Source organism: Rana temporaria, chromosome 1, assembly GCF_905171775.1.
Source record: "Rana temporaria chromosome 1, aRanTem1.1, whole genome shotgun sequence".
NCBI classification, from domain to species: domain Eukaryota; kingdom Metazoa; phylum Chordata; class Amphibia; order Anura; family Ranidae; genus Rana; species Rana temporaria.
The window spans coordinates 119,333,871-119,360,342 of record NC_053489.1 but is presented as its reverse complement, the minus strand read 5'-3'; the positions used below and the strand labels follow the sequence as shown (position 1 = coordinate 119,360,342).

The 26,472-nt window shown below is 44.0% G+C and overlaps 1 protein-coding gene across 1 annotated transcript in view; it reads right to left on the bottom strand.

Moving 5' to 3' along the window:
• Positions 1–26,472, bottom strand: part of ADGRV1 (adhesion G protein-coupled receptor V1) — a 576,045-nt gene that overhangs the window by 279,519 nt on the left and 270,054 nt on the right. Inside the window, exons 69-70 of the mRNA XM_040342090.1 lie at positions 2,861–3,100; positions 144–293 (exon numbers count right to left, since the gene is read on the bottom strand). Coding sequence (XP_040198024.1) covers positions 144–293; positions 2,861–3,100 — 390 coding nt within the window. The remainder of the gene's footprint in view (positions 1–143; positions 294–2,860; positions 3,101–26,472) is intronic.

Genomic DNA, 26,472 nt, shown 5'->3' with positions numbered 1-26,472 from the left:
AAAAGCACAAACCTACCAAACTTAAAAGAAGCTGGAGGTTCTGTGACTTTTCCTTTGCTGCATTCATCGTGCCATAATAATCATGTACTTGTTTTATTCCCAAAATCCATTTACAACTCTTTATAAACTTATAATACAATTACCGTAATATCGCCTAGCGTTCCTTGCACTCTCCTGATAAGAAAAGTTATATTCAGGGGTCCGTCACTGGTTTGAGGTTCAGTGTAATTTTTCTTTAGCAGAGACTCTGCCGCAAACTGAACAATTCCATTGGGATCTCCAAATTTCTGTATCTAGATAACAAGAGTCCAACATTTGCAGTTAATATATGCCTAAAGCGGACCTTCACTCTTTTTTTTAAATTTCCATATATTAAATCTTCTGCCCTTTTTGTTTTTCTGCCAGTAAATACCTTATACAGCCCACTTCCTGTTTCTTGTCTGGTAAAAAAAAAGCCTAGGCTTATGACATCACACACAGCTCTCTCTTTCACTCTTGTGAGAGTTTGCAAGGAAGAGAGTGTGAGAGTTTGCAAGGAAGAGAGGGGGGTGAGTCATAAGAGGGCCAATGAGAGCTGCAGAGCTGGAGGTGTGTCTGTGTAAATCCAGGAAGTGAACAGGCAGCAGCTTCAGCTGCCCACAGTTAAAATGGAAGCAGCCAGACTTAGTGGAGGGAGATTTCTGCAGCATATTTGGTAAGTACAGAATCACAGTATACATAAAATATGCAAAGTGGTTGGAGGGAAGCTTTAGAATGGCAAATATGTTTTTATTACACATTATGTGAGTAGACTGCAGTTCCTCTTTAAGAGATGTTTTACTTACTCTGTTTGAAGGAGTTTAAAGCGGGAGTTCACCCATTTCTAAAAAAAAAAATTTTCTTCCCCTAGATTCCTGCTCGTTCGGTCTAGGGGAATCGGCTATTTGTATTAAAATATGAGCTGTACTTACCCGTTTTCGAGCTGCATCTTCTTCCGTCGCTTCCGGGTATGGGTCTTCGGGAGCGGGCGTTCCTTCTTGATTGACATTCTTCCGAGAGGCTTCCGACGGTCGCATCCATCGCGTCACTCGTAGCCGAAAGAAGCCGAACGTCGGTGCGGCTCTATACTGCGCCTGCGCACCGACGTTCGGCTTCTTTCGGAAAATCATGACGCGATGGATGCGACCGTCGGAAGCCTCTCGGAAGACTGTCAATCAAGAAGGAACGCCCATTCCCGAAGCCCATACCCGGAAGCGACGGAAGAAGATGCAGCTCGAAAACGGGTAAGTACTGCACATATTTTAATACAAATAGCCGATTCCCCTAGAGAAAACGAGCAGGAAGCCAAGGGGAAAAAGTGCCCTCTAAGGGTGAACCCCCGCTTTAAGGACATGTCAGCTTTCCCTGGATAACCAGTTGATTTTAAATTACATGAAGCACTGTCCCCATAGGCATTTATGTGTGTAGACTTCCCTGGGCCTTCCCCTTATTATCTTGCAGCCAGTCTCTAGGGGATTTTGACACAACTAACCATGCTCCCACCCGCTCGTTATGCAATAATCAATCCAGGGTGTTTTTTTGGGGGGGTATTTATTGTTGGAACTTGGATGGGAGGAGGGAATAGTAGGCTACTTCAACTGGAACTATTTACAGATGATAACAACTTTCACTTGGCCTTACCAATTTAACTGTGGTAGCAGACTCTTTGCTATACCATACAGCACCTGTATGGAAGAAATAAGTTCATTGCTTGCTCTGGCAGCAGACTTGGTGAAACTATTTTATCTTCAGGACACTCTCTAGCATCCCCTCTGGCTGACACCCGTCTACTGACTCCACTAGCTGAAGGGATGGCCCTCACAGGACAGGCCCCATGACACAGATCTGTACTTACAGTAGGCAGAAACAGATTCTTCCTGGTGTGTCTCCCTTCCAGTCAGCTCTGCAGGACACCTGGGTTGCAGCTTTACTCAGATTCAGGTCCTCAGGTCAACCACCTGAGGCTGTATGGCAGTCAATGCAGAGGAGGGCAACTGCCCCCCCCCCCCCCGGATCCCGCTCTCCAGCCAAAGATCCTGAGCACATGTGCTTTGGCATATATACAGTCACCCATCATGCACTGAGGCACTTTCCTTTGCCTATGCCCTCATTTGTCAGGTTTCCTCCCACTTTACAATAGGCCCATCCTATTGGACCAGTGTGAAACATTCAGACAACATGAGCAGCACCATAGCACCATGAGCAGACCCTATCAATGGATTTTGCTCTCTGGTAGGCAGAGAGCATCTAAATTTACCTGGTGGCCTTCCTGGTAAGCAGAAAAATTAAAAAAACAATACTCTCTTCAAGCACCTACCTAGGAGAGTGCTACATCTATACCAGGATACCTACTGAATACATGTAACATACGATCTGTGAAACCTGTTCCATGTGAGAGCCGAGATCGCTAGTAATAGTAAAGTAGTAGTAGTAAAGTAATGCCACACTGCGACCTGCATTTTGTTTCGTGTTTATGAAATGCGGGCCTGGATGTAAAGCCTGAAGTACCTTTCAGAGTTCTCTGTCTATCACAGCAAACACCCCACCTCATTCTGTAATTAGAGACACATGACTGGCAGGCCACATGAACGGCTCCACTCCCTCTTTTATATATTTATTTGAATACTCTTAAAGTTTAAATTCACACATTGAAAAAGACTAAAAACAGACAAAAAATTATACTTTTCACATAACAGGCATGACAGAGTAGTATGTATTAATTGAATTCTCCTGATCATAGGAATAGTAAGTATAAATCTATATTGTATATATTTTCACTTTTTTGCGAATCCTCAATCTATGGACAACTGTTCATAATACACAGCAAATCAGAAATACTTACTGTAAGAGTCACATTTCCAGCTTTTGGGTCAACCTCTGTGCTGCCACTTCCAATGCTTAGTAAAACTATGAATTTTTCTTGGACTTCGATCTCTCCATGGGGCAGAATAGTCAGTGCAATAACCCTTATTCCACCTTCTCCATCGCCGTAATAAAATGATCCATTCAAAGGTCCGCTAAAATCATCATTGCCAGGTGACAGGGTGGTCTTGGAATTAGGTCCTAATATATGCCATAATATCTGAAGAATAAGATTGCAAATAAGTAATATTGATGGGTTATAATGTATACATTATATACACACAGGGAATAATTTGCTTGGAATCTTGAAGCCAAATAAAAAAGTTAGGAGCCAGGAACGCACCCCGTCCCGCTGAGCTCACACGCAGAAGCGAACGCATGCATGAGTATCGCCCGCATATGAAAGCGGTGTTCGAACCACACATGTGAAGTACCGCCGCGATTGGTAGAGCGAGAGCAATAATTATAGCCCTAGATCTCCTCTGTAACTCAAAACATGCAACCTGTAGAATTTTTTAAACGTTGCCTATGGATATTTTAAAAGGTAAAATTTTGTCGCCATTCCACAAGCAGACGCAATTTTGAAGCGTGACATGTTGGATATCAATTTACTTGGCGTAACATTATCTTTCACAATATAAAAAAAAAATGGGCTAACGTTACTGGTGTCTTATTTTTTTATTAAAAAAAGTATATTTTTTACCAAAAAAGTGCACTTGTAAGACCGCTGCACAAATACGGCGTGACAGAAAGTATTTCAACGAACGCCATTTTATTCTCTAGGGTGTTAGAATAAAAAATATATATAATGTTTGGGGGTTCTAATTAGAGGAAAGGAGATGGCAGTGAAAACAGACAGGGGAAACACCATTAGAATCGTGTGTTTCTAGTATATATGAACACCAATCCGTCTCCTCCCCCAGTCAGTCCCATCCCCCCACAGTTAGAATCACACCCTAGGTATACACATTTAACCCCTTGATCGCCCCCTAGTGTTACCTCCTTCACTTCAACGCTGATGTCACATGGAATTCCCCATCTGGTTATTTAATCTGTTTTCACTGTTTATCCAAGGACTGTTATATTCATGGTTTAAAAATATTTACATAATGGCACATGGACTTAAGTTTGGGTGTGAGTTTCACATCACTTTTCACTGTTTTTATTTTGTGTTCATTGCACAGTATATATTAGATTGTATACATATGAATTTGTACCATCATGAATTTTTGAGCACTGCACAACATTTTATCTTTCATGTACTTGCATGATAAAGTATCCCATTCTCTTTGTATTGCTTCCTTTATGTGAAATCTCTGGTGTTTCTGACAATCCCTTAGCTTTCCTATTAGAAACTAACCACACTAAGCAGGAGAGCACATTGTGGTCAGAACTCAGTGTACTCTCCTCCAATGATCAGACTTGTCCTGACACCCCCACCCCCTGTCATTAACTGGGAACCTCAGCAGGGCCGATACTGGACGGGGTGCACAGGGTGCACTGCACCCAGGCGCCACAGGAAAGGGGGCGCCAAAGTGCCAGAGCACCGTTGGTTCCAAGTGTGCTGCAATTGAGTCAGCATCGCAGCAGCTTCCCCTGGTTGTGATCAGGGCTAGGCGCCGGTCAGCTAAAGCGCATTACAGCGAGGGCTCCGTGATCTCGTCATTGCCCCCCACTGACCCACCCTCTGGCACGCCCGCTGCAGTTTCCACATCCCCGCCCGGCGATAAAAAAGTAAGTTAGGTCCACCCCACCTCATCCTCATGTCCCCCCTGTGCCCGCCCACAACACCTTCGTGCAGCCAATCTGTGCCTGGAAGGGAGTGTGGGCGGGAGATTTTAAAGCAGCCAGACCAGTGACACTGTCCTGATGCCGCTGCTGCTGCCTATGCTTCCAAATACAATGCAGCCTGGGTGAGTGATCACTCCCCTCTCTCTTCCCTAAATGCTTCATAGTCTACCTGCCTTCCACACGCCATAATCTTCCAGCCATAATTTTCCAGCCTTCCACGCGTCATAATCCTCCAGCCTTCCACGCCCCATAATCCTCCAGCCTTCCACATGCCATAATCCTCCAGCCATAATCTTCCAGCCTTCCACACGCCATAATCCTCCAGCCTTCCACGCGTCATAAGCCTCCAGCCTTCCACACGTCATAATCCTCCAGCCTTCCACGTGTCATAATCCTACAGCCTTGCACAGACAGAGTAACAAAGTCCCGCCTCCTAGACCAGCTCCTGTGATAGATGGAACACTGATCCAATGCCGTGAAATCGAATCAGTGTGACGTGTACCATAGGAGCTGCGAGCTGGTCTAGGAGGCGGAACTTTGTCACAGTGGCTGCCTGGGCGATTCAAATCCCTCCATGACAGCAGGATATTGCTCCACTGTGATCCAGGGGCACTGGTAGGCTGGAATTGTTGAGCACTGATTAGACTGCAATTGGTGGGCACTGATAAGCTGCATTTGGTGGGCACTGATAAGGCTGCATTTGGTGGGCACTGATAAGGCTGTATTTGGTTGGCACTGGTAGGCTGCAATTAGTGGGCACTGATAAGCTGCATTTGGTGGGCACTTGTAAGGCTGCATTTGGTGGGCACTAGTAAGGCTGCATTTGGTGGGCACTGGTAGGCTGCATTTGGTGGGCACTGGTAGGCTGCATTTGATGGGCACTGGTAGGCTGCAATTGGTGGGCACTGATAAGCTACATTTGATGGGTACTGTTAGATGTATTTGATGGGCACTGATAAGGCTGCAATTAGTGGGCACTGTAAGCTGCAATTGATGGGCACCGGTATGCTGCATTTTATGGGTACTGGTAGGCTGCATTTGATAGGCACTGATAAAGCTACATTTGATGGGCACTGTTAGGTTGTATTTGATGGGCACTGATAAGGCTGCAATTGGTGGTCACTGGTAAGCTGCATTTGATGGGCACTGGTAAGCTGCAATTGGTGGGCACCGGTATGCTGCATTTGATGGGCACTGGTAAGCTGCAATTGGTGGGCACCGGTATGCTGAATTTTATGGGTACTGGTAGGCTGCATTTGGTGGGCACTGGTAGGCTGCATTTGCTGGGCACTGGTGAGGCTGCATTAATCTCTTGTATCATTTCCACAGTCTCTGACCATCTCCTATACTATGTCTGGGGTCTCGTTTTAAACAGAATTTCTAACAGAGGCCCTCTTTGTGTCCATTAGAGAGACCCCCCTCCAGGTCCAAATAGAGTACTCTGCTTCGCTTCCTGTATTTTTTTTATTGTTAAGAGATTTGGGAGGATCCCAGGGTAAAGATGACTCCTTAGGGAGCATCTCTGTGTTTGAGTTGTTCCCATAGAAACATTGGTAAAGGAGGAGGGGTTAGTAAGGTGACCACGCCCTTGTAGGGGCTCCAGAAATATTTCTGCACCCAGGCGCATGTGACACTAGGATCGGCTCTGAAGCTCAGTATGCAGCTGCTTCTCTTCCCCCCAGGCTCTTATTCAGCTGAGAACAGAGGGAATGTGATCACTTATAAAAAAGGGAAAAATTGTATTTATAATATTTTAGATATCTATACAAAAATGTTTTGCCGTTCATTTCTATTTTGAAACGAATGGGTTGTTTTCTGCAAGGTGATCGTTTACAACCATTTTAAAGGGTCAACCAGCTTCTTTAGAATTCATTAAAATGTTAAAATTATGGATTTTTTTTAGAATACAAAACAGAAATTAAACCCAGTTTTATTTCATTATAATATTTCCATGTTTAGTTTCCGGCTTAAAAAATTTATCACTTTTCATCTACAAGTGTGAAAACACGTAACACCTCTGAGAAGATTAACACCTAACTACAAGCCAGGAAATGTGATGCCTAGTCTGGCCCTTTGTGGAAAGAATGCACTGTAGTCATTAGTGGTGCTACACAACATACTGTGTACACAATGTTCATGTAAGAAAGACATTATCAGCTGAGTCAATAGCAGGAAATAGACCACTGCACAAAACGTACTAAGCAACATGATATATGGAAACAGAGGCAGCTATGCTATATTTTCAGTATGTTCGATCACTGGACAGTCATTCTTATAGCAATTTCTACCCAGTAGGGTTGCTGCTCCTAAAAGCAAATCCTTAAAAAACTATTTTGGAATAAGATTATTAATGTAGGTTTTTGGTCATAATTAAAACATGTATATGATACATCTTGTTATCATTTAGGGTATAGCCCAATAAAAACTAAATTTTATTTGTAACTTTGGATAGAGTGATGAAGGATTTTACTGTATTTCCTATCAAATTGACACAGAACAAGATGTAAGTGAAATCTCCCCAGTGGGAAAGCAGAGAGACATTTTTTAGTAGGATGGGTAAGAGATAGAACCTTTTTAATTTGTCTATCGCTGTCCCCCTCTGAGTAGATTACCCCTTTACTTCCTTTTAAGGTGATAGGTGCCAGACAGAAGCAGCACATAGGGCCAGATTCACGAAAATTTGCGGCCGTGTAACGTAACCCGTTTACATTACACCGCCGCAAGTTTTTAGTGTAAGTGCCTGATCCTCAAAGCACTTACCTGGAAACTTGCGGCGGTATAACGTAAAGTCGTCCGGCGCAAGCCCGCCCAATTCAAATGGGGTGGGTACCATTTAAATTAGGCGCGCTCCCGCGCCGGACGTTCTGCGCATGCTCCGTTCGCAATTTTCCAGACGTGCTTTGCGCGAACTTACGGCGGCCCGACGTGTTTGTGAATCGCGACGTGCGTAACATACTTACGCCGGAAAAAAAAAAAATCAAAAGCGACGCGGGAACGACGGGCATACTTTAACATGGTGGAGTAATTTTACACCATGTTAAAGCACACCTAACTTTGCGACGGGAAAAAAAGACTTGCGCCGACGTAACGATGGGAAAAACCTTTGTGGATCGCCGTAACTGCTAATTTGCATACCCGACGCTGGAATACGACGCACACTCCCCCCAGCGGCGGCCGAAGTATTGCATCCTAAGATCCGACGGTGTAAGTCAATTACACCTGTCGGATCTTAGGGCTATCTATGCGGAACTGATTCTATGAATCAGCCGCATAGATACGACAGGAGATACAACGGTGTATCAGGAGATACGCGGTCATATCTCCTCTGTGAATCTGGTCCATAGTGATTAGTGAGAGGACATCACTCCACCAGTGACTTGGGACAGTAATACAAAACAAATAATCTTATATATGGGGATCACACCACTCTAGAGAAACAGAAAGGAGTACAAACAATTTCATATAGCTGCAGGAGAGAGAAAACACTCCTAAAACAAGGTGTGGCGTGGCAATTATCAAATGTTTATTTATACAATTACAAAAAACTTGAGTATGCAATGAAACAAGTACATGCGGCAGGTGCATGAGGCTCTGGAGTTTAGGTACAGGTAGAAGGTAGAGGTGCACCCTCCACCCCTGCTTCCAGCGGCAGGTCAAACTCTATGAGAGGCTGACAGTTGCAGATGCTAGATGGGGCTGGACAGTGCAGACTGATCCTCACATCTCACAATATGCAATCAGTGGCATTAACGGCTCACTAGCCACAAATAGTAAACATGGACAGAATGTAGAAAGATGTAGATAAAGAAATTCTCCCGCTGACTGAAACCGGAACTAAACCCATTGATTTAACATTTAAAAAAACAGTTATGTTCCCGGAATGCTGGAAATGTTACTGTCAAATTGGATGTGTGCTCTAAACCAAACTGTCAAACTATCATATAGCTGGTGTCATAACTGATCACATGTACAGCACAATGGAAGTTCAAGATCAAACAGAGGCCAAGATGGCAGCTTCCTTGGCTGAAAAGGATAGGAGAGTTAAGTTCCGCTTTAAGTTATCTCACCCTGTTCTCCATTCTGATAGACACTGTTTACAATAATATAATCATATGTACAGTGCCTTGAAAAAGTATTCATACCCCTTAAAATTGTCCACATTTTGTCATGTTTCAACCAAAAACCTAAATGTATTTTAGTGGGATTTTATGATTAGACCAACACAAAGTGCCACATAATTATGAAGTGGAAGGAAAATGTTTTTCATTTTTTTTTTACAAATAAATATTTGAAAAATGTAGTGTGCATTTGTATTTAGCCCCCTTAAGGCCCCTTTCACATGTGCGGACCGTATGTCCGCATTTTCATCCATCCGTTTGTGGATGAAAACGGGACATACATTGGTCCCTATGTGATTGTGGGTGTAATCACCCGCCTTCGCAAAGATCCGATTTTGCGGACGGAAGAAAATCCTATTTTTTCTTCCGTCTGCGGATCGGATGAACACGGGCACACGGTCCGTGTTCATCCGATCCCCCCATATGGGAGAGCAGAGAAAAGACAGGGTGCGGGGACCGCCCTGTCAGCCGATGGCTCAGCGGGGATTTTATGGAGGATCCCCGCTGAGCTGACGGACACACGGAGGCGGATCATTACTGATCCGCTCCGTGTGAAAGGGCCCTTACTCTGATACCCCTAACTAAAATCTAGTGGAACCAATTGCCTTCAGAAGACACCTAATTAGTAGATAGAGTCCACCTTTATGTAATTTAATCTCAGTATAAATACAGCCGTTCTGCGAAGGAGGTTTGTTAGAGAACCTTAGGGAACAAACAGCATCGTGAAGGCCAAGGAACACACCTGATAGGACGGGGATAAAGTTGTGGAGAGAATTAAAGCAGGATTAGTTTATTAAAACAATATCCCAAGCTTTTAATATCTCATGGAGGATTGTTTAAACAATCATCCAAAAAATTAAAGAGTATGGCACAACTGCAAATCTATCAAGACATGGCCGTCCACCTAAACTGACAGGCCGGACAAGGAGAGCATTAATCAGAGAAGCAGCCAAGAGGCTCATGGTAACTCTGGAGAAGCTGCAGAGATCCACAGCTCAGGTGGGAGAATCTGTCCACAGGACAACTATTAGTTGTGCACTCCACAAATCTGGACTTTACGGAAGAGTGGCAAAGAAGGTGTGAAAGAAGGTGCTCTGGTCAGATGAGACCAATAATGTACTTTTTGGCCTAAAAGCAAAATGCTATGTGTGGTGAAAAATGAACACTGCACATCACCCTGATTACACCATCCCCACCGTGAAACATAGTGGTGGCAGCATCATGTTGTGGGGATGCTTTTTTTCGACAGGGAAGCTGGTCAGAATTAATAGGAAGATGGATGGAGCCAAATACAGGGAAATCTTAGAAGAAAACCTGTTATAGTCTGCAAAAGACTTGTGACTGGGGCAGAGGTTCACCTTGCAGCACAACAACAAACATACAACAACCAAACATACAGCCAGATATAAAATGGAATGATTTAGAGAAAAGCATACTCATGTGTTATAATGGCCCAGTCAAAGTCCAGATCTAAATCAAATTGAGAATCTTTGGCAGGACTTGAACATTTCTCTCCATCCCATCTGACAGAGCTTGAGCTACAGTTCCTTGTAAAAGTATTCACCCCCTTGGCATTTTTCATGTTTTCTTGCCTCACAACCTGGTATTAACATGGATTGTTTGCATCATTTCATTTACAGAACATGTCCATCAACTTTGAAGATGTTTTTTTTTTATTATTGTGAAGCAAACAACAATGCATTAATGAATGCATGAATCTATGTATTGTTGATTGATGGGTGCAGGAGAGAGGGGGTGGCGCTCCTGCGCCCACTATGGACGCACCGCCACTGAGTCTGACCACAGATTTTCTATTGGATTAAGGTCTGGGCTTTGACTAGGCCATTCCAACACATTTACATGTTTCCCCTTAAACCACTCAAGTGTTGCTTTAGCAGTGTGTTTGGGGTCATTGTCCTGCTGGAAGGTGAACCTTCATCCTAGCCTCAAATCACACACAGAGTGGTACAGGTTCTCAAGAAAACGGTTTTCCCCAGATGAAGACACGTGATCCCGTGTCGTAACGCGTAGGGATTGGTCAGAGCGTACACCTGGAGTGACGTAAGCCGGCGCTGAAGACGCCGCTTGTATGTTTATTCACTGCACTCGTTTTTATGTTTTGATGTAAGCACAGGTTTTTTCCTTAATAAATTCCCCCTGAGTCTTACAATATTACACTATTGGAGCCCTTGTGTTCCTTTCTTTTCCCTGTACTGGAGCTGTATTAGGAAGTGGCCAAGGAGACGTTCCAGCTGATACCAACAAGAGAGAAGATCTCTATGGTGATTCAATATCTATTGGATGCACATTTATTTATGGTTTGAGGTAAGAGTTCTGGGAGCCTGGTGAGGGAGTGAACTATACATCTGTCAACAACCTGCTTAGTGTATATTCAGCTACACTGCGACCACCATTTGACAGCTTGGCACACCATTATTGGGACACTCTTTACTCACTTTTTTCACCTCATTTGTCATATTCCATATTTTCTATTTTCATATATTTTTTGATCACCTCAACTTTTTTGGACTGTGTGATACATTTGCCTATATGTCTCAGTTTACTGCTCCCTGCTAGCCAGGTTATTGATGTGCTAATGTCCCCTCACTATTTCTAAAGGTTAATTGATCTATTGTGTTGTGTGAAAGAGAGCTGGGTTTAAGTGGCTTGTGTTAATTATTCTGATTGCTTCATTGTGGTAATTATCTCTCTATATGCGGGGTCGAGCGGTCTGGTTGATGTATTCAGTACAGCTAGTGCTCAGCGTCATTGATGTCATTGTCTAAAGAAAATGTGTTTCAGCATCGGCCCCGTCGTGTCTACCTACTCATCTGTATGGAAGCCCCAGTGTGAGGGGGGCGGAGATTTGTCATTGTAACAGTTTTGGAAATGACATATAAGCTGTGTGTTATAACATTAAAGTCTGTGTTGTTCAAGCAGTAAGCTGGTCTCATGTGTGGCTTTCTGGGCGATTCCAGGGATATCCCTCCTCGTGGAATATTGGGGTGATTTTCGTTATGGGAAGAAGGGAACGTTGACGGGGATATCATACCGATACCGTCACAATTGGTTGGCAGCAGCGGGATCTTCCCTTCTATTCCCCTTCACACCCGGATTCCAAGCAGACACTGGAAGAACTACTGGAAGTTCGTGGAAGGATTGCTAGCAACAAAACCAAGCGGGTCATCATAGCAGAATCAATGGAGCTAGACCAGGAGGACGGGATTGCAGCAACGCCAGCAGTACAAGAGATGGAGACACCAGTGATTCAGGAGGAGGAATCGCCAGCCAACAAGCTAATGAGAGAGAAGCTAGCGTGGTTCGGCCCGAACCCAACGCCGGATGTGGTGCTGAAAGTGATGGACCTGTTAGCGAAGGAGGCTAAAGAAATAAGGGACGCAGAACTACAGTTAAAACTGGCAGCAGTCCAACAAGCAGCCGCACATTCTCCAAACAGTGAGTACAGCACAGCAGACGCAAGGAAGATTCCGTTTAGCGCTTTTAAAGCTTTTGATGAAAAGGACTGTGAGATTGATAACTTCCTGGCGGATTTTGAGCGACAATGTAACCTGCACCGAATAGCTAGAAGAGAGTGGGTTGCAATATTGTCAGGCAAACTGTCAGGCAAAGCTTCTGATGCTTTCCGGACCGTGCCAGATCAGGATATTCATAGCTACGCCCGGGTTAAAGAAGTGCTCCTGGCTCGTTATGCAGTAACCCCAGAGTCCCACCGACAGAAGTTCAGGGACTCACGCAAAACCACGAAAGACTCTTATGCGGAATGGGCATGCCAATTGTCCCGGTCGGCCTCTAACTGGGCTAACAGCAGCCAGGCCACCACCGCAGAGGACATTTTGCAACTAATGCTCCTGGAGCAATTTTACAATCACATCCAGACGGACGTCAAAGATTGGGTGAGAGATCGCAGGCCCATGACTCTACCAGAGGCCGCGAAGTTGGCGGATGAATATGCAGATACTCGCAAGACGAACCAGGTCACACCACAGGAACAACCTCCACCACAAACGGTGCCCTCACACCCACCAACCGCTAGATACCAACCTCCTAACAGACCGGTGACATCTAGCCCTCGCTATCATCGCCAGGAGGGCAACGAACAACGCTGCTTCCGGTGCAAACAGCTGGGTCACTTCAAGCAGAATTGCCCCATGAATGACAACACCAGGTCAAATTGGTCTCAACCTGGGTACCGCCCACCAGCAGCAGCCCATTGTGTAGACTCGGCTTGGGATCCAAAGGAGCTGGGTCAGGAAGAACCATTGGGCACCCCTTACGAAGCCCTCATGGTACAATCTGTTATTACGGACAACAGGGAACACCATTGTCAGCTGGTCATGGGCGACAGCCCTGAGCCGGAGGGGCCCTGGAGGGAGCTGGGCAGAAAGAGGCACCGCCGGACACCCTTCAAGAAGAAGAGGTCCTGGAAGCCGTATAACAAGCTGACCTGGGAGGAGAAGAAGCGACTGGAGGAGAGGGAGTCGCAGCGGGCGTCCCAGATGCGTGCCGAGATGTTCGCCAAGGGCCCACCGGTGGCCCCTTACACCACCACCCAGTTCCTGATGATGAAGGACCACGTGGAGAGCCTGCAGGACATGAGCAAGCAGGAGCTGATCCGTGAGTACATAGAGCTGGAGGAGTGCATAAGCCGCATGGAGGAGGAGAACAACCACCTGAGGTCACAGCAGCATGAACTGGAGATGGAGCTGGGGAGGAGAACCGGCGGCTGCGGAGGGAGCAGGGGGTGGCTGACCTTATGGGGCTCTGATTCCCCTCCCCCCCCCCCCCGGACTCTGAGCACCAGTGCTACAGCATTTCAACAAATATAACTTTTTCTTTTTATGAATCTCCTGGGATTGTCACTTCAGAGCCATAACCTGCCCCCTCCCATAGCGGGACACCTAGACGGCGGCGCACAGACCCATTCGCTGTCTTCACACTGACTTCTGGTGACTTTGCAGATCGCACAAAGACTTGGGGACTGACCGGCGTGTGATCTGACGACCCGGTGACATACCTGAGTCTGAAGCAGTTGCCAAGGGAGGTCAGTCATGCCAATTGGAGTTAACCTCTGACTAATAGCTCTGAACCCGTCAACCCTACTGGACCAGGGAAGGTCCAACCGGGTTTGCCGGAGCAGGGAGCAAAAGGGGGGCCATTGTGATACATTTGCCTATATGTCTCAGTTTACTGCTCCCTGCTAGCCAGGTTATTGATGTGCTAATGTCCCCTCACTATTTCTAAAGGTTAATTGATCTATTGTGTTGTGTGAAGGAGAGCTGGGTTTAAGTGGCTTGTGTTAATTATTCTGATTGCTTCATTGTGGTAATTATCTCTCTATATGCGGGGTCGAGCGGTCTGGTTGATGTATTCAGTACAGCTAGTGCTCAGCGTCATTGATGTCATTGTCTAAAGAAAATGTGTTTCAGCATCGGCCCCGTCGTGTCTACCTACTCATCTGTATGGAAGCCCCAGTGTGAGGGGGGCGGAGATTTGTCATTGTAACAGTTTTGGAAATGACATATAAGCTGTGTGTTATAACATTAAAGTCTGTGTTGTTCAAGCAGTAAGCTGGTCTCATGTGTGGCTTTCTGGGCGATTCCAGGGATATCCCTCCTCGTGGAATATTGGGGTGATTTTCGTTATGGGAAGAAGGGAACGTTGACGGGGATATCATACCGATACCGTCACAGACTGTTTGCTCAATTATTTAACCACTTAATTAATATAATTAATATATTTAATTATTTCATTCTTTTTGAGGTTACACTTACACATATTTGATTTTGGAAAGTGTGAGCACTCACTATCCCACTTTCTACTTTTTGTTCACATTCACTATATTTATATATTTATATGTCTAGATTATTTACCTTTTTATCACTGTGTTGGTTCGCGCAGAACCCCTATATGTATGATTTCTGATTTGTGTATTGTAAACACTATTAGGTTTTGCAGCACCGTATCTGTTTTGGGTTATTACTGTTTAGGAGTCTACAGTAGCGCGGAGGCTCTTTCTTGATTATGTTGATTTTATGTTGTATCTACTGTAATGTCTAGAAAAAATATAATAAAAGAATTTGAAAAAAAAAAAAAAAAAAAACGGTTCTCAAGTGACCAATCACCAATGACAAGTGGATTCAAAACTCACCAGAACAGGGATCAGTGTGGTTACTCGCTTGCAATGATACTTCCTAGTACATTCCAGCTAAGGATAAATAAAGCTCACCAGGAACCTAAAAAAGTTCCTCATAATGTAATAAGTTTATTGTCACAATAAGTAAAATCACATAAAAACAGAACAAAAATCCAGATAACTCACATGTGAAGCCGCTGCTGACCCTGGAACGCTCAGCGGTGTAACGCCAAAGTCAGAATCTCCACCCGACGTGTTTCATCAAATAGGACGTTATCAAGTGTTTGGCCCCTTCATAACGTCCTATGCTTTTATGCAATTTTATTTATTGTGACAATAAATCTATTACACTATGAAGTATCATTGCAAGTGAGTTACCACACTGATCCATGATGGACTCCATACATGCCCAGGCATACATGCTGCTGTAATGGTAGCCTGTTGTTCTGGTGAGTTTTGAATCCAATTGTCATTGGTGGTTGGTCACTTGAGTACTGTGTTGATTTGAAAATTTAATGTAATTCTACTAATGTATAGCCAGCATAAAGTGACACTAAAGTCTGATCTAAAAAAAAATCTATTCAATATGCACTCTTAACTCAAAAAGGTACCTTCTATTGATCTCCATCTAATCTCCAAATTCCTTTATTTGCTGCTGTAATCTGACTTCCTAGTAGAGGGTGGCTAAGTTTGTGTTCTATGGTTCCACTGTATGTCTGAACCCAGCCACCATCTCTTGTTGGCTCCTAAGATGGACTGTGGACTTTAAACTATGGGATGTGTAGTGTGCATAGAGTGCACACAATCACAACTAACATATACTATAACTATACTATACTATAATATATAGAGGAAAAGAGATTTCATCTCCAAATATGGAAAGGTTTCTTCACAGTTAGAGCTGTGAAAATGTGGAACAGTCTCCCTCCAGACGTGGTTCTGGCCAGCTCAGTAGATTGCTTTAAGAAAGGTCTGGATTCTTTCCTAAATGTACAGAATATAACTGAGTACTAAGATTTGTAGGTAAAGTTGATCCAGTGTAAATCCGATTGCCTCTCGGGGGATCAGGAAGGAATTTTTTCCCCTGCTGTAGCAAATTGGATCATGCTCTGCTGGGGTTTTTTGCCTTCCTCTGGATCAACTGTGGGTATGGAGTTGGGTGTATGGGATTGTATTGTGCTTTTTATTTTGTTTGTTTATTTTTTTTGTGGTTGAACTGGATGGACTTGTGTCTTTTTTCAACCTGACTAACTATGTAACTATTTAACTATGTATACTGCTTGTTCCCAACAGGAAGTAGGTGAAGAAGGAGAGATTCAGAAGCTCACAAGGGACATTACAAGGAGGCAAAAACCATAGTAATGCCGCGTACACACGATCAGTCAAACCGATGAGAATGGTACCATTTTCATCGGTTAACCGATGAAGCTGACTGATGGTCAGTCGTGCCTACACACCATCGGTTAAAAAAACGATCGTGTCAGAACGCAGTGACGTAAAACACGATGACGTGCTGAAAAAAACGAAGTTCAATGCTTCCAAGCATGCGTCGCGTTGTGTTTTACGTCACCGCGTTCTGACACGATCGTTTTTTTAACCGATGGTGTGTAGGCACGGCTGACCATCAGTCAGCTTCATCGGTTAACTGATGAAAACGGTCTATCAGACCGTTCTCATCGTTTTGACCGATCGTGTGTACGCGGCATTAGAAACAATTTCATGAAATAGATTACAGGGCCATTAAGTAATGAATGTTTTTGGATTATAAAATAATGGGTTATCATTTCCTTAAACTCAGTCAAACTGATGTTAGGACAAACAAACTTTTTAGCGTTGAAATACAGTAAGGACTGAGATGTTAAACCCTATCAGTAATTTTCATCTTCATACTGATGCTGTGAGTTCAAACAAAAAAGGAATCAAAACAGTTGTATAAAGCAATTATTATTTCTTAGATTTACCTGAAATATCCCAAAGAGGAGTTCATTAAATTAGTGAACCAATTGTTTTTCGATATTTAGGTTAAATCTAACAAACATTAAGAAATGTATGATAAGCATAGGGAACGAGGCTACTGACAATCAGTACAATAAATTCTGCTTTTGCTAAAGTTATTTTAAATATCAAAACAAACTACTGATTGAATATCACATGCTGAAGGCGCTGCCATCTTGTACTTCATGCTGTGTTCATATGCACCTATTTCCAGGTACATCTGGGATTTCACATACGCAGCTGTGACCAGGGGCGGACTGACCATTCGGTCATTCGGTCATTGCCCGAGGGCCCCGTGGTGGGGGGGCCCGGGCTGGCTCAGTCCGTCCCTGGAGGTGCCCGCAGCAGCGTCAGCTTCTACACAATTAAAAAAAACGTAGTCTGTACTCTGTACCCCCGAGATGCCTTGTATAAGAGGCTCGCTCGGGAGTTATGAGCTTCCCAGGATGGATGGCTCATCAGAGCCGTGAGCCGTGTGTGCAGGGATGTACAGTGACACTATGACAGGCGCTCCGGCCACCTCTCTCCCCACCTCTCTCCCCTGTGCTTCAGCTGAGGGGGCAGGGCCATAAGTCACTGCCTCGGAGGACTGCATGTGAAGGAGCTGCTGCTGCTGGACTGGAGAGGCAGAGCTGACTGAATTGCACAGACACAGGAACGAATGGCATTCACAATGACCTGCCTTGTGTTGTGTGCAGATTAGCAGGTCAGTGTGATAAGTAATGAAAGCCCTGTGATTGCAGTTACCGTGACAGTGTCTAATCTGTGTAATAAGAGCCATGCCCATGCTGATTGTTTCTTTACCTTCTTGTCCTGTGCTGTGTCTGTGCTTATTTACCAGGTAGCAGGTCATGTCAGGGGCTATTCACTAGTGCACATGTTGAGCCATCCATCCCGGTGTCTTGTTGAGATAGTTCCCCTATCGGATAGGTTCCGACCTCGACTGCGCAGGCGCTGCACTTGCGCAGTCGGAGGCTACGAAAATCTCCAAGCCCGAAGAGCTGTTTGTTAGCTGTAAACAGAGCATATGCAATGAACACTGCGCTCGCTCCCGACCCAATGCTTGGTGCTGGTTACACACACCCCCAGTTTGTTGATATTCTCAATATGACATCCACCCCTTTGACAAAAGCACTGGCCATCGAGTGGAGGAGCCGTGTATAACCAGCCCCAAGCATCGGGTCGGGAGCGAGCGCATTGCGCATGCTCCATTTACAGCGGACAAACAGCTGTTCAGCCTCAGAGATTTCCGTAGACTCTGACTGAGCATGCACAGTTGAGGTCGGAAACTATCAGATAGAGGAACCATATCGTCAGGACACCGGCCAGCTCATACCTCCCGACCCCCTCATATACAACAGCCACATCAACCTAGCTAGTGGGATTTAATGGTTCAAGGCACTGCTTTCTCGGGGGTACAGACTCAGTTTTTTTTTATTGTGTATGATAAGCTGCCACTGTTGCGGGCACCTCCAGTGGCGGACTGAGCCGGCCCGGGCCCTGCCACCACGGTGCCCTCGGGCAGTTACCGACTGACTGGTCAATCCGCCCCTGCACACTGATATCTGGTACACTGAATGCCACTCAGTGTGTAGATATCAGTGTTATATATAGGGAATAGCACTTAGACCTGGTTCACATTGAAGCAATTTACCATGCGATTTGACATGTCAAATCGCATGGCAATGGCACTAACCAAATCGGTGCGATGCCCCATCTGTGGCGCCGATTCCCAAAAGTAGTTTCTGTACAACTTTTGGCGACTTCTTGGTGCAATTTCCATAGACATCTGTGCTGCAACCCTCACAGATGTCTCTGAAATCACCCGCCAAATTCGCACTGATATGCGGGTATGAAATCATGCGAGTTTAGCTGAACTGTCTCGCACAATTTCATTCCCGCTGTCAGTGCGAACCTGGACTAAAGCTGATTCACACCTATGGCATTTTTTGTGCATTTTGCAGATTTGCACAACAATCCATTTAACATGGTTTCCTATGGAACACGTTCTGTAGTGCAAATCTGCAAAATGCAAAAAGCACTAAAAATGCCATAGGTGTGAATCCAGCCTAAGTGAGTGTTATTCCCTATATATATTCCTTACGTTGGTGGTCAGTGAGAAGAATGTTCCTTACATTGGTGATCAGTGGGAAGAATGTTCCTTACATTGGTGATCAGTGAGAAGAATGTCCCTTACATTGGTGATCAGTGAGAAGAATGTCCCTTACATTGGTGATCAGTGAGAAGAACGTTCCTTACATTGGTGATCAGTGGGAAGAATGCTCCTTACATTGGTGATCAGTGGGAAGAAGGAGGAGGACACACCCAAGGAGCTCTCTGAGAGATCCAACCTTTTCCAAGCCTGGGCCTTGCCTGCTAGCTTGGCCCAGGAATAATGCCTGATCCTGGGGGAGGCCCCGGGACGGATCCCCCTGATGATACGGGGCCTAGTGAGGAGGAGGTGGAGGATCTGTCTGTAGATCCAGGCCCTGCTGTGGATGCAAATGTCTTCAGTCAGAAGAGCATTGATCGTTTTAGGGCGATTGGAAGAGCTGAAGAAAAACTTAAAATTTTGAAGGCTGAACACAAATCTTTCAAAATCAAGTACTTCCAGGCCTGGAGTAAAAATCGTTTGGCCATGAAGCCTGAGTTGCAGGAATTGGAGGAAAAGGTAAAGGAACAATCTTTATTATTGGAAAAGCTGAAAGATAAAAGTGGAGAAAAGTTTGATAATGAGAGGAGATTTGCCAGCCAGACAGCAGTTTCCAGGGACCAGCCTCAGATAATGGATGACGCGGGCCCATCTGCCTCTGCACCTCTTCCTCCATGTCAGGGCTTGGAATCGCCGATGGCAACCAGCCAGGGGGTTGAGAGTGGGCATGGCACCCTGAAATGTATCCAGGAGATGGAGTCACCCCTGAGAGCAAACAAGCCTGCTAATACAGAAGTCCCTGAAGCCAAGCCAGTACAGGTGGAGAAATGTCAGCACACCTCACTGTCTTCCAACATGTCTGCCCAACCTGCTGTGGTGGACGGTGCCCTGACTAAGGAGCAGAAAGTGAAGGCCTTGTGCAGAGCGCTGCCTGGAGTTTCTGCTGGGACCTGTAGTTCCTCTGTACAAGGTATGCCTGTTACCAGCAATGAGATTGCCTCACCTGAGCCTCCCTGTGGTGGGGGAGGGGATCAGCATATTGCACCATGTGCAGTGGAAGAAGCAATGGAGGTTTCACCTGTTGCAGTGTCAGACCAGCCTGCACTATCCCCTGATGACAACCCTGTCCTGACAGAAGAGAACCGGCCAGCTGAAGCTTCTACAAGCACAGCAGTGGGAACTGACACTGCTGGGAAGACTGCAGGAACTGTGAATATTCCAGCAAGTTCTAAGAATGACAGTAATGATAAAACAATGGATGTGGTGGGTGGTGAAGGGGTTAATACTGCTGGGAAAAATAAAAATGATATTCCTCCCCCTGCTCAGCAGAGGAAAGACTCACCGATTGTTCAGACCAAATCTGTGCAATCGATATCTGCTGCAAATGTGTCAGATGGTTCAAAACAAACCAATGGTTTATCTGCTGGGAGTTACGCGTCGGTTTTGGGGAATCGCACCAAGGAGGGTGGGGGGAATGGTGCAAATGTTGGTGGTCACAATTTGGGGGGGTTTAGTGGTGGGATGGTTGGTGGGTATAAGCGGAGAAATGTGGTCCAGTTGAAGTGGGAGGGGGAGGGGACCCCACCAGTAAGGGGGAGGGTGGCAGAGTTGATCCTGGAAATGGGGTTCAAAGTCGCAGACATTTTTGCTTTGATTTGTCCCGTTGGGAGTTGGGAATTTGATTTGTCCTTTGTAAAGCCTGAGGGTCTGGATTTATTTTGGGAACGTTTTAGGGGGCGCAGGGACCTTCCGCAGTGGAATGGTTGGATGCCAAAGGTGGTTTCCAGGCAGCCTCTAATAAAATCAGTGACGATCCTTGTGCGTAACGAATCCATCCCAGAGGCTGATTTGGTAGTATGGTTACGCCGCTATGGTGAAGTCCTCGCTCCACTGCGGAAGGTCCTTGATCAGCATGGGATATGGACAGGGGCCTGGACAGTGTCACTAAAATTGGGGGTGCAGGGAAATGTTGTTCAACATCTGCCCTGTTCAGCCTTTCTGGGGAGGGACAGGCTGACCATTTTTTACCAGGGTCAGCCTAAGGTGTGCAATAAATGTGGTGACAAGGGCCATTTTGCCTCCACCTGCACCCGCAAGAAATGTTCTTTGTGCCAGGAGCTTGGCCATTTGGCTAAAGACTGTACTGACATTCGGTGCAATTTGTGCCAAAAACTTGGTCACCCGTACAGTCAATGCCCGGAGGCATTACATAACCTGCCAGGGTTGGAGACTGAGCTGCAGAGGCTGGATAAGGAGGATGAGGCCACTGAAACTCTTGTTGTCCCTCCTGTGTCTGTGACATCTGTTTCTGTTCCCCCTAGTGATGTGGTCCCTGAGTCTGTCCCTCCTGTGTCTGTGACATCTGTTTCTGTTCCCCTTAGTGATGTGGTCCCTGAGTCTGTCCCTTCTGTGTCTGTGACATCTGTTTCTGTTCCCCCTAGAGATGTGGTCCCTAAATCTGTCCCTCCTGTCCCTAGTCCATCTATTCGTAGATCCTCCAGACTGGCGGAGGCTGCTGGGGGGGCAGGTTTAGCGGATCTTCCCACTCAGCCTCCAGTCCCTGCCCCTCGGCAGCGCAAGCGTGGTCAGGGGAATGTGGGGGTGCTGGATGAGGGTGGGGCTGATGGAAGGGTGTCCGTACCCCATGTTTCACATTCCATTGATGGGGATTCGGATGAGGAGGGGTGGGAGAAGATTAGGAGGAGGAAAAAAATGAAGAGAAAGACAAGAAAACCGGTCGTCTCTTCCTCAGAGTCGGATCCAGGAGGGGTTCCCCTTGGTAACACCTTTAATGTGTTGTCGGGTGAAAAGATGTCTTTGTCTTCTTCTTTTTCATCTATGGATGAGTCACGTTGTTTGAAGAGAGCGGTTTCTGGTGATGAGAGTGTGGTGAAGGTCAAGAAACGACTACCCCAATCATCCTGATGGCAGTTCCCCCTCCGATAAAGGTGGCGACCATTAATGTCGCCAGCATTAAATCTGCAAGAGCTCGTGATATGGCCTTATTTTTGCTCAGCGAGTTTGATGCCGAGATTTTATTTTTGCAAGAGACCTGGCTCCATACTTTGGCCGATGTCCATCTGGCAAAAAGGGAGTGGAGAGGCGGTCCCTCCTTTTGGTCTCTTGCGGCTGAGCCCTGCAGCGGAGTTGCGGTACTTTTTGAAACCGATATGGTAACGCGCCGGCGGGTAATTGAGGTAGAAATAGGTGGATGCATGGTGTTGGACGTTTCTTAGAAGGGCTGCATGCATAATGGGTGCGGGTTTGTTTCTTGACCTTGCAGGTTTGTCTGGTGTAGTGGTGTGAGTTTGTATTAAGATTTATTTTCCTGGTGATTACATGATTTTTGTTTTGCTGTAAAGTCTTTTGTTTGAGAGCAGATTTGCTATATTTATTTTCATTTATGTAAATATGTGTATATTTATGTATATCTTATAGTGATTTTATGCTTTTTGTTTGCAAGACTTTTAATAAACAAAATTGGGAAGAATGCTCCTTACATTGGTGATCAGTGGGAAGAATGTTCCTTACATTGGTGATCAGTGAGAAGAATGTTCCTTACATTGGTGATCAGTGGGAAGAATGTCCCTTACATTGGTGATCAGTGGGAAGAATGTTCCTTACATTGGTGATCAGTGGGAAGAATGTTCCTTACATTGGTGATCAGTGAGAAGAATGTCCCTTACATTGGTGATCAGTGGGAAGAATGTTCCTTACATTGGTGATCAGTGAGAAGAATGTTCCTTACATTGGTGATCAGTGGGAAGAATGTCCCTTACATTGGTGATCAGTGGGAAGAATGTTCCTTACATTGGTGATCAGTGGGAAGAATGTTCCTTACATTGGTGATCAGTGAGAAGAATGTCCCTTACATTGGTGATCAGTGAGAAGAATGTTCCTTACATTGGTGATCAGTGAGAAGAATGCTCCTTACATTGGTGATCAGTGAGAAGAATGTTCCTTACATTGGTGATCAGTGAGAAGAATGCTCCTTACATTGGTGATCAGTGAGAAGAATGTTCCTTACATTGGTGATCAGTAGGAAGAATGTCCCTTACATTGGTGATCAGTGGGAAGAATGTCCCTTACATTGGTGATCAGTGGGAAGAATGTCCCTACATTGGTGATCAGTGGGAAGAATGTCCCTTACATTGGTGATCAGTGGGAAGAATGTTCCTTACATTGGTGATCAGTGAGAAGAATGCTCCTTACATTGGTGATCAGTGGGAAGAATGTCCCTTACATTGGTGATCAGTGAGAAGAATGTTCCTTACATTGGTGATCAGTGAGAAGAATGTTCCTTACATTGGTGATCAGTGAGAAGAATGCTCCTTACATTGGTGATCAGTGGGAAGAATGTCCCTTACATTGGTGATCAGTGGGAAGAATGTTCCTTACATTGGTGATCAGTGGGAAGAATGTCCCTTACATTGGTGATCAGTGGGAAGAATGTTCCTTACATTGGTGATCAGTGGGAAGAATGTCCCTTACATTGGTGATCAGTGGGAAGAATGTTCCCTACATTGGTGATCAGTGAGAAGAATGTCCCTTACATTGGTGGCCAGTGGGAAGAATGTTCCTTACATTGGTGATCAGTGGGAAGAATGTCCCTTACATTGGTGATCAGTGGGAAGAATGTTCCTTACATTGGTGATCATCAGTGGGAAGAATGTTTTAATTCCTATAATAAACATTTATTTTGAACAGTGTGTAGAGAAATTCTTTGAACGCCTGCAATGTGGGCAGTGCAATATGTAGGTGGGACTTTGTGTGAATGTAGCTTTAACGTGGGCGGGGACACATGGGCGGAGACACAGGGGGCCCCATGATCTCCTTTTGCCCGGGGGCCCCATGAACTGTCAGTCCGCCCCTGGCTGTGACACACTTCCACGTAGGTGGAAGTGTCAGTAATTTCTTTCTTCTGACTGATGGCAGGTGTAAAGTATCCCGCTTCCTGAGCACTATGTATATTTATAGGACAGACTTACGCTCACAAGGTATTTACTTCCCGCACATGTTCTTGGCACTACTTACACTTCACAACCTTCACATTGTATAACGAGGCAGTTTAAAACAATACACTCAGTACTAGACCTCCTATTTACACACGTATTTGTTCAAGAAAACAATACATTATGTACTAGATCTTCTATACACAAACACTTTTAGAAGTGCGCTCCAAGAAGGAAATGACTAAAAGAGAGCAAGGACGTGTTACACTCACAACAGCTTGTTCCTTCTACATTTACAACCTGTTATGCTAAATAATAAACAAGCTGACTCTTAGATGAGGATATTATATATATATATATATATATATATATATATATATATATATATATATATATATATATATATACACATACACTAATATATATATATATATACAGTATATATATATATATATATATATATATATATACACACACATATACACACATACACTAATATATATATATATATATATATATATATATATATATATATATATATATATACATATATATACATATATATATATATATATATATATACAGTATATATATATAATTATTTAGGCAATGTATTTACAAGCAAATAATTTCAAAGACAACGCATCAAAGGTGAATTTGCTAAACGAGGAAAATGTTTCACTTTGCTATATTTGCTTCAAGCATCCAAACATATAATATGAAAATGCCAATGTTTTATCTCATCTGTATGTAACTGGGTCCTGGGTGTGCAAAGTGAAAATTTAATTTTATAATTGTTTATGAATTATCCCCTGTGGCAACTACAATAACCAAATAGCTAACATTTTTTTATTTATTTTTTGTCTTACCATGCAATTATTAGTCACCAGTTAAAATCATTCTCTTGACTGTATAGCAAAACTCCATACAGTTTTAATTATGGTTAAGTGAACCTGTATTTCGTCCATACTAGGCAAAGTAACAGTATAACTTTTAGCAGGGGAACTTTTAGCAGGTTTTATTTTTCTTTCCAGAGTCCCCTTGTTGCACCAAATCATTCCTGAATTTCCAACACTGAAGCCTGCATTTAAAACACCCCTCCGCTAGGATCACCTCTTTAACGCCGGACAGTTCCTTGTTTTTTTTATCCTAACCAGGCCTAGAATATTATGGTAAAGTGTATATAACCCTATATGCGATAACAGTTCTAACTGATGATGTAAATAAATGTGTAGCCAATAAAAATTATAAGGGGAAAAGTGGCCTCAATGTACCAAATGGTAAACCCGGCCTTGACCTAATCCAGCACCCCACAAAGAGTTTTTTCCATACGTTTAAACAAGTCAAAGCATACATAGGGCTACATTTGATGGCAGTCAAGCCTCGCTGTTGTTCACTCAGGTCCTAAGGAATTCATTGAGAGGAGACAGGGTAGCACCACATGTTCCCCTACACTCAAAAATATATTTATCAGGTGGTCTTGTGATATAACAGGTGGCAAGGAAGTGTTTAATAAAAAAAAAAATTATAAGCAGCACGCCAACTTATACCGATATTTTGGAAGACAGCTATCACCCCTCATCTCTATGGGTTTCCACAGTAAATGACATTATAAGCATAGAGGAAATGCTAGCGTTGGACAATGATACTTTTGAGAAATGTACCACCTCCACCTCAGATGACCTCAAAGAGATCCTATCCTCTGACAGTAGCACAGTGGCCGCTTCATCTCCACAAGGATGGAATAGAGACACTTTAAGGAACCTATCAAGATTTCCCCGATAATGCTTTGATGCTTCTGCAATAGTCAGTTTTTGGTAATGCCTTCTGTTTGGTAGCCTCCTTTTTTAATTATTTTGGCCCTCAGGATTCGCTCATGCCTTTATCTCCTTTCTTTTGACTTTTACTTTCTTTTTCTTACTATTGACTACTCGTTGGTTGTTCACCTCTTCCTATTCTTTTTTCTGCCTCTTTTTTTTTATATATATATATATATATATATATATATATATATATATATATATATATATATATATATATATATATATATATATATATATATATATATATATATATATATGTGTGTATATATATATATATATATATATATATATATATATATATATATATATATATATATGTATATATTTTATTGTGCCACTTCGCCTTCTGTTATTGTAGGCCTTGGCTTCAATTATTCAACCACCAATGGCGTATTCGTTAAAATATTCAGGAAGCATATGTTCAAACCAGTCATGTTTCTGTCCTTAACAATGTAATGTGTTCATTATGATTTGGCCCCATGTTCACAGTCAATTTCTTACATTGACATGGCATTAGCTTTCTTTATATGCCTCTGTTATTTTGTAAAATCAATTAAGATATATTTGCCTCTAAAATTCCTACTGTAAGGTGAACATGTTATTTTGC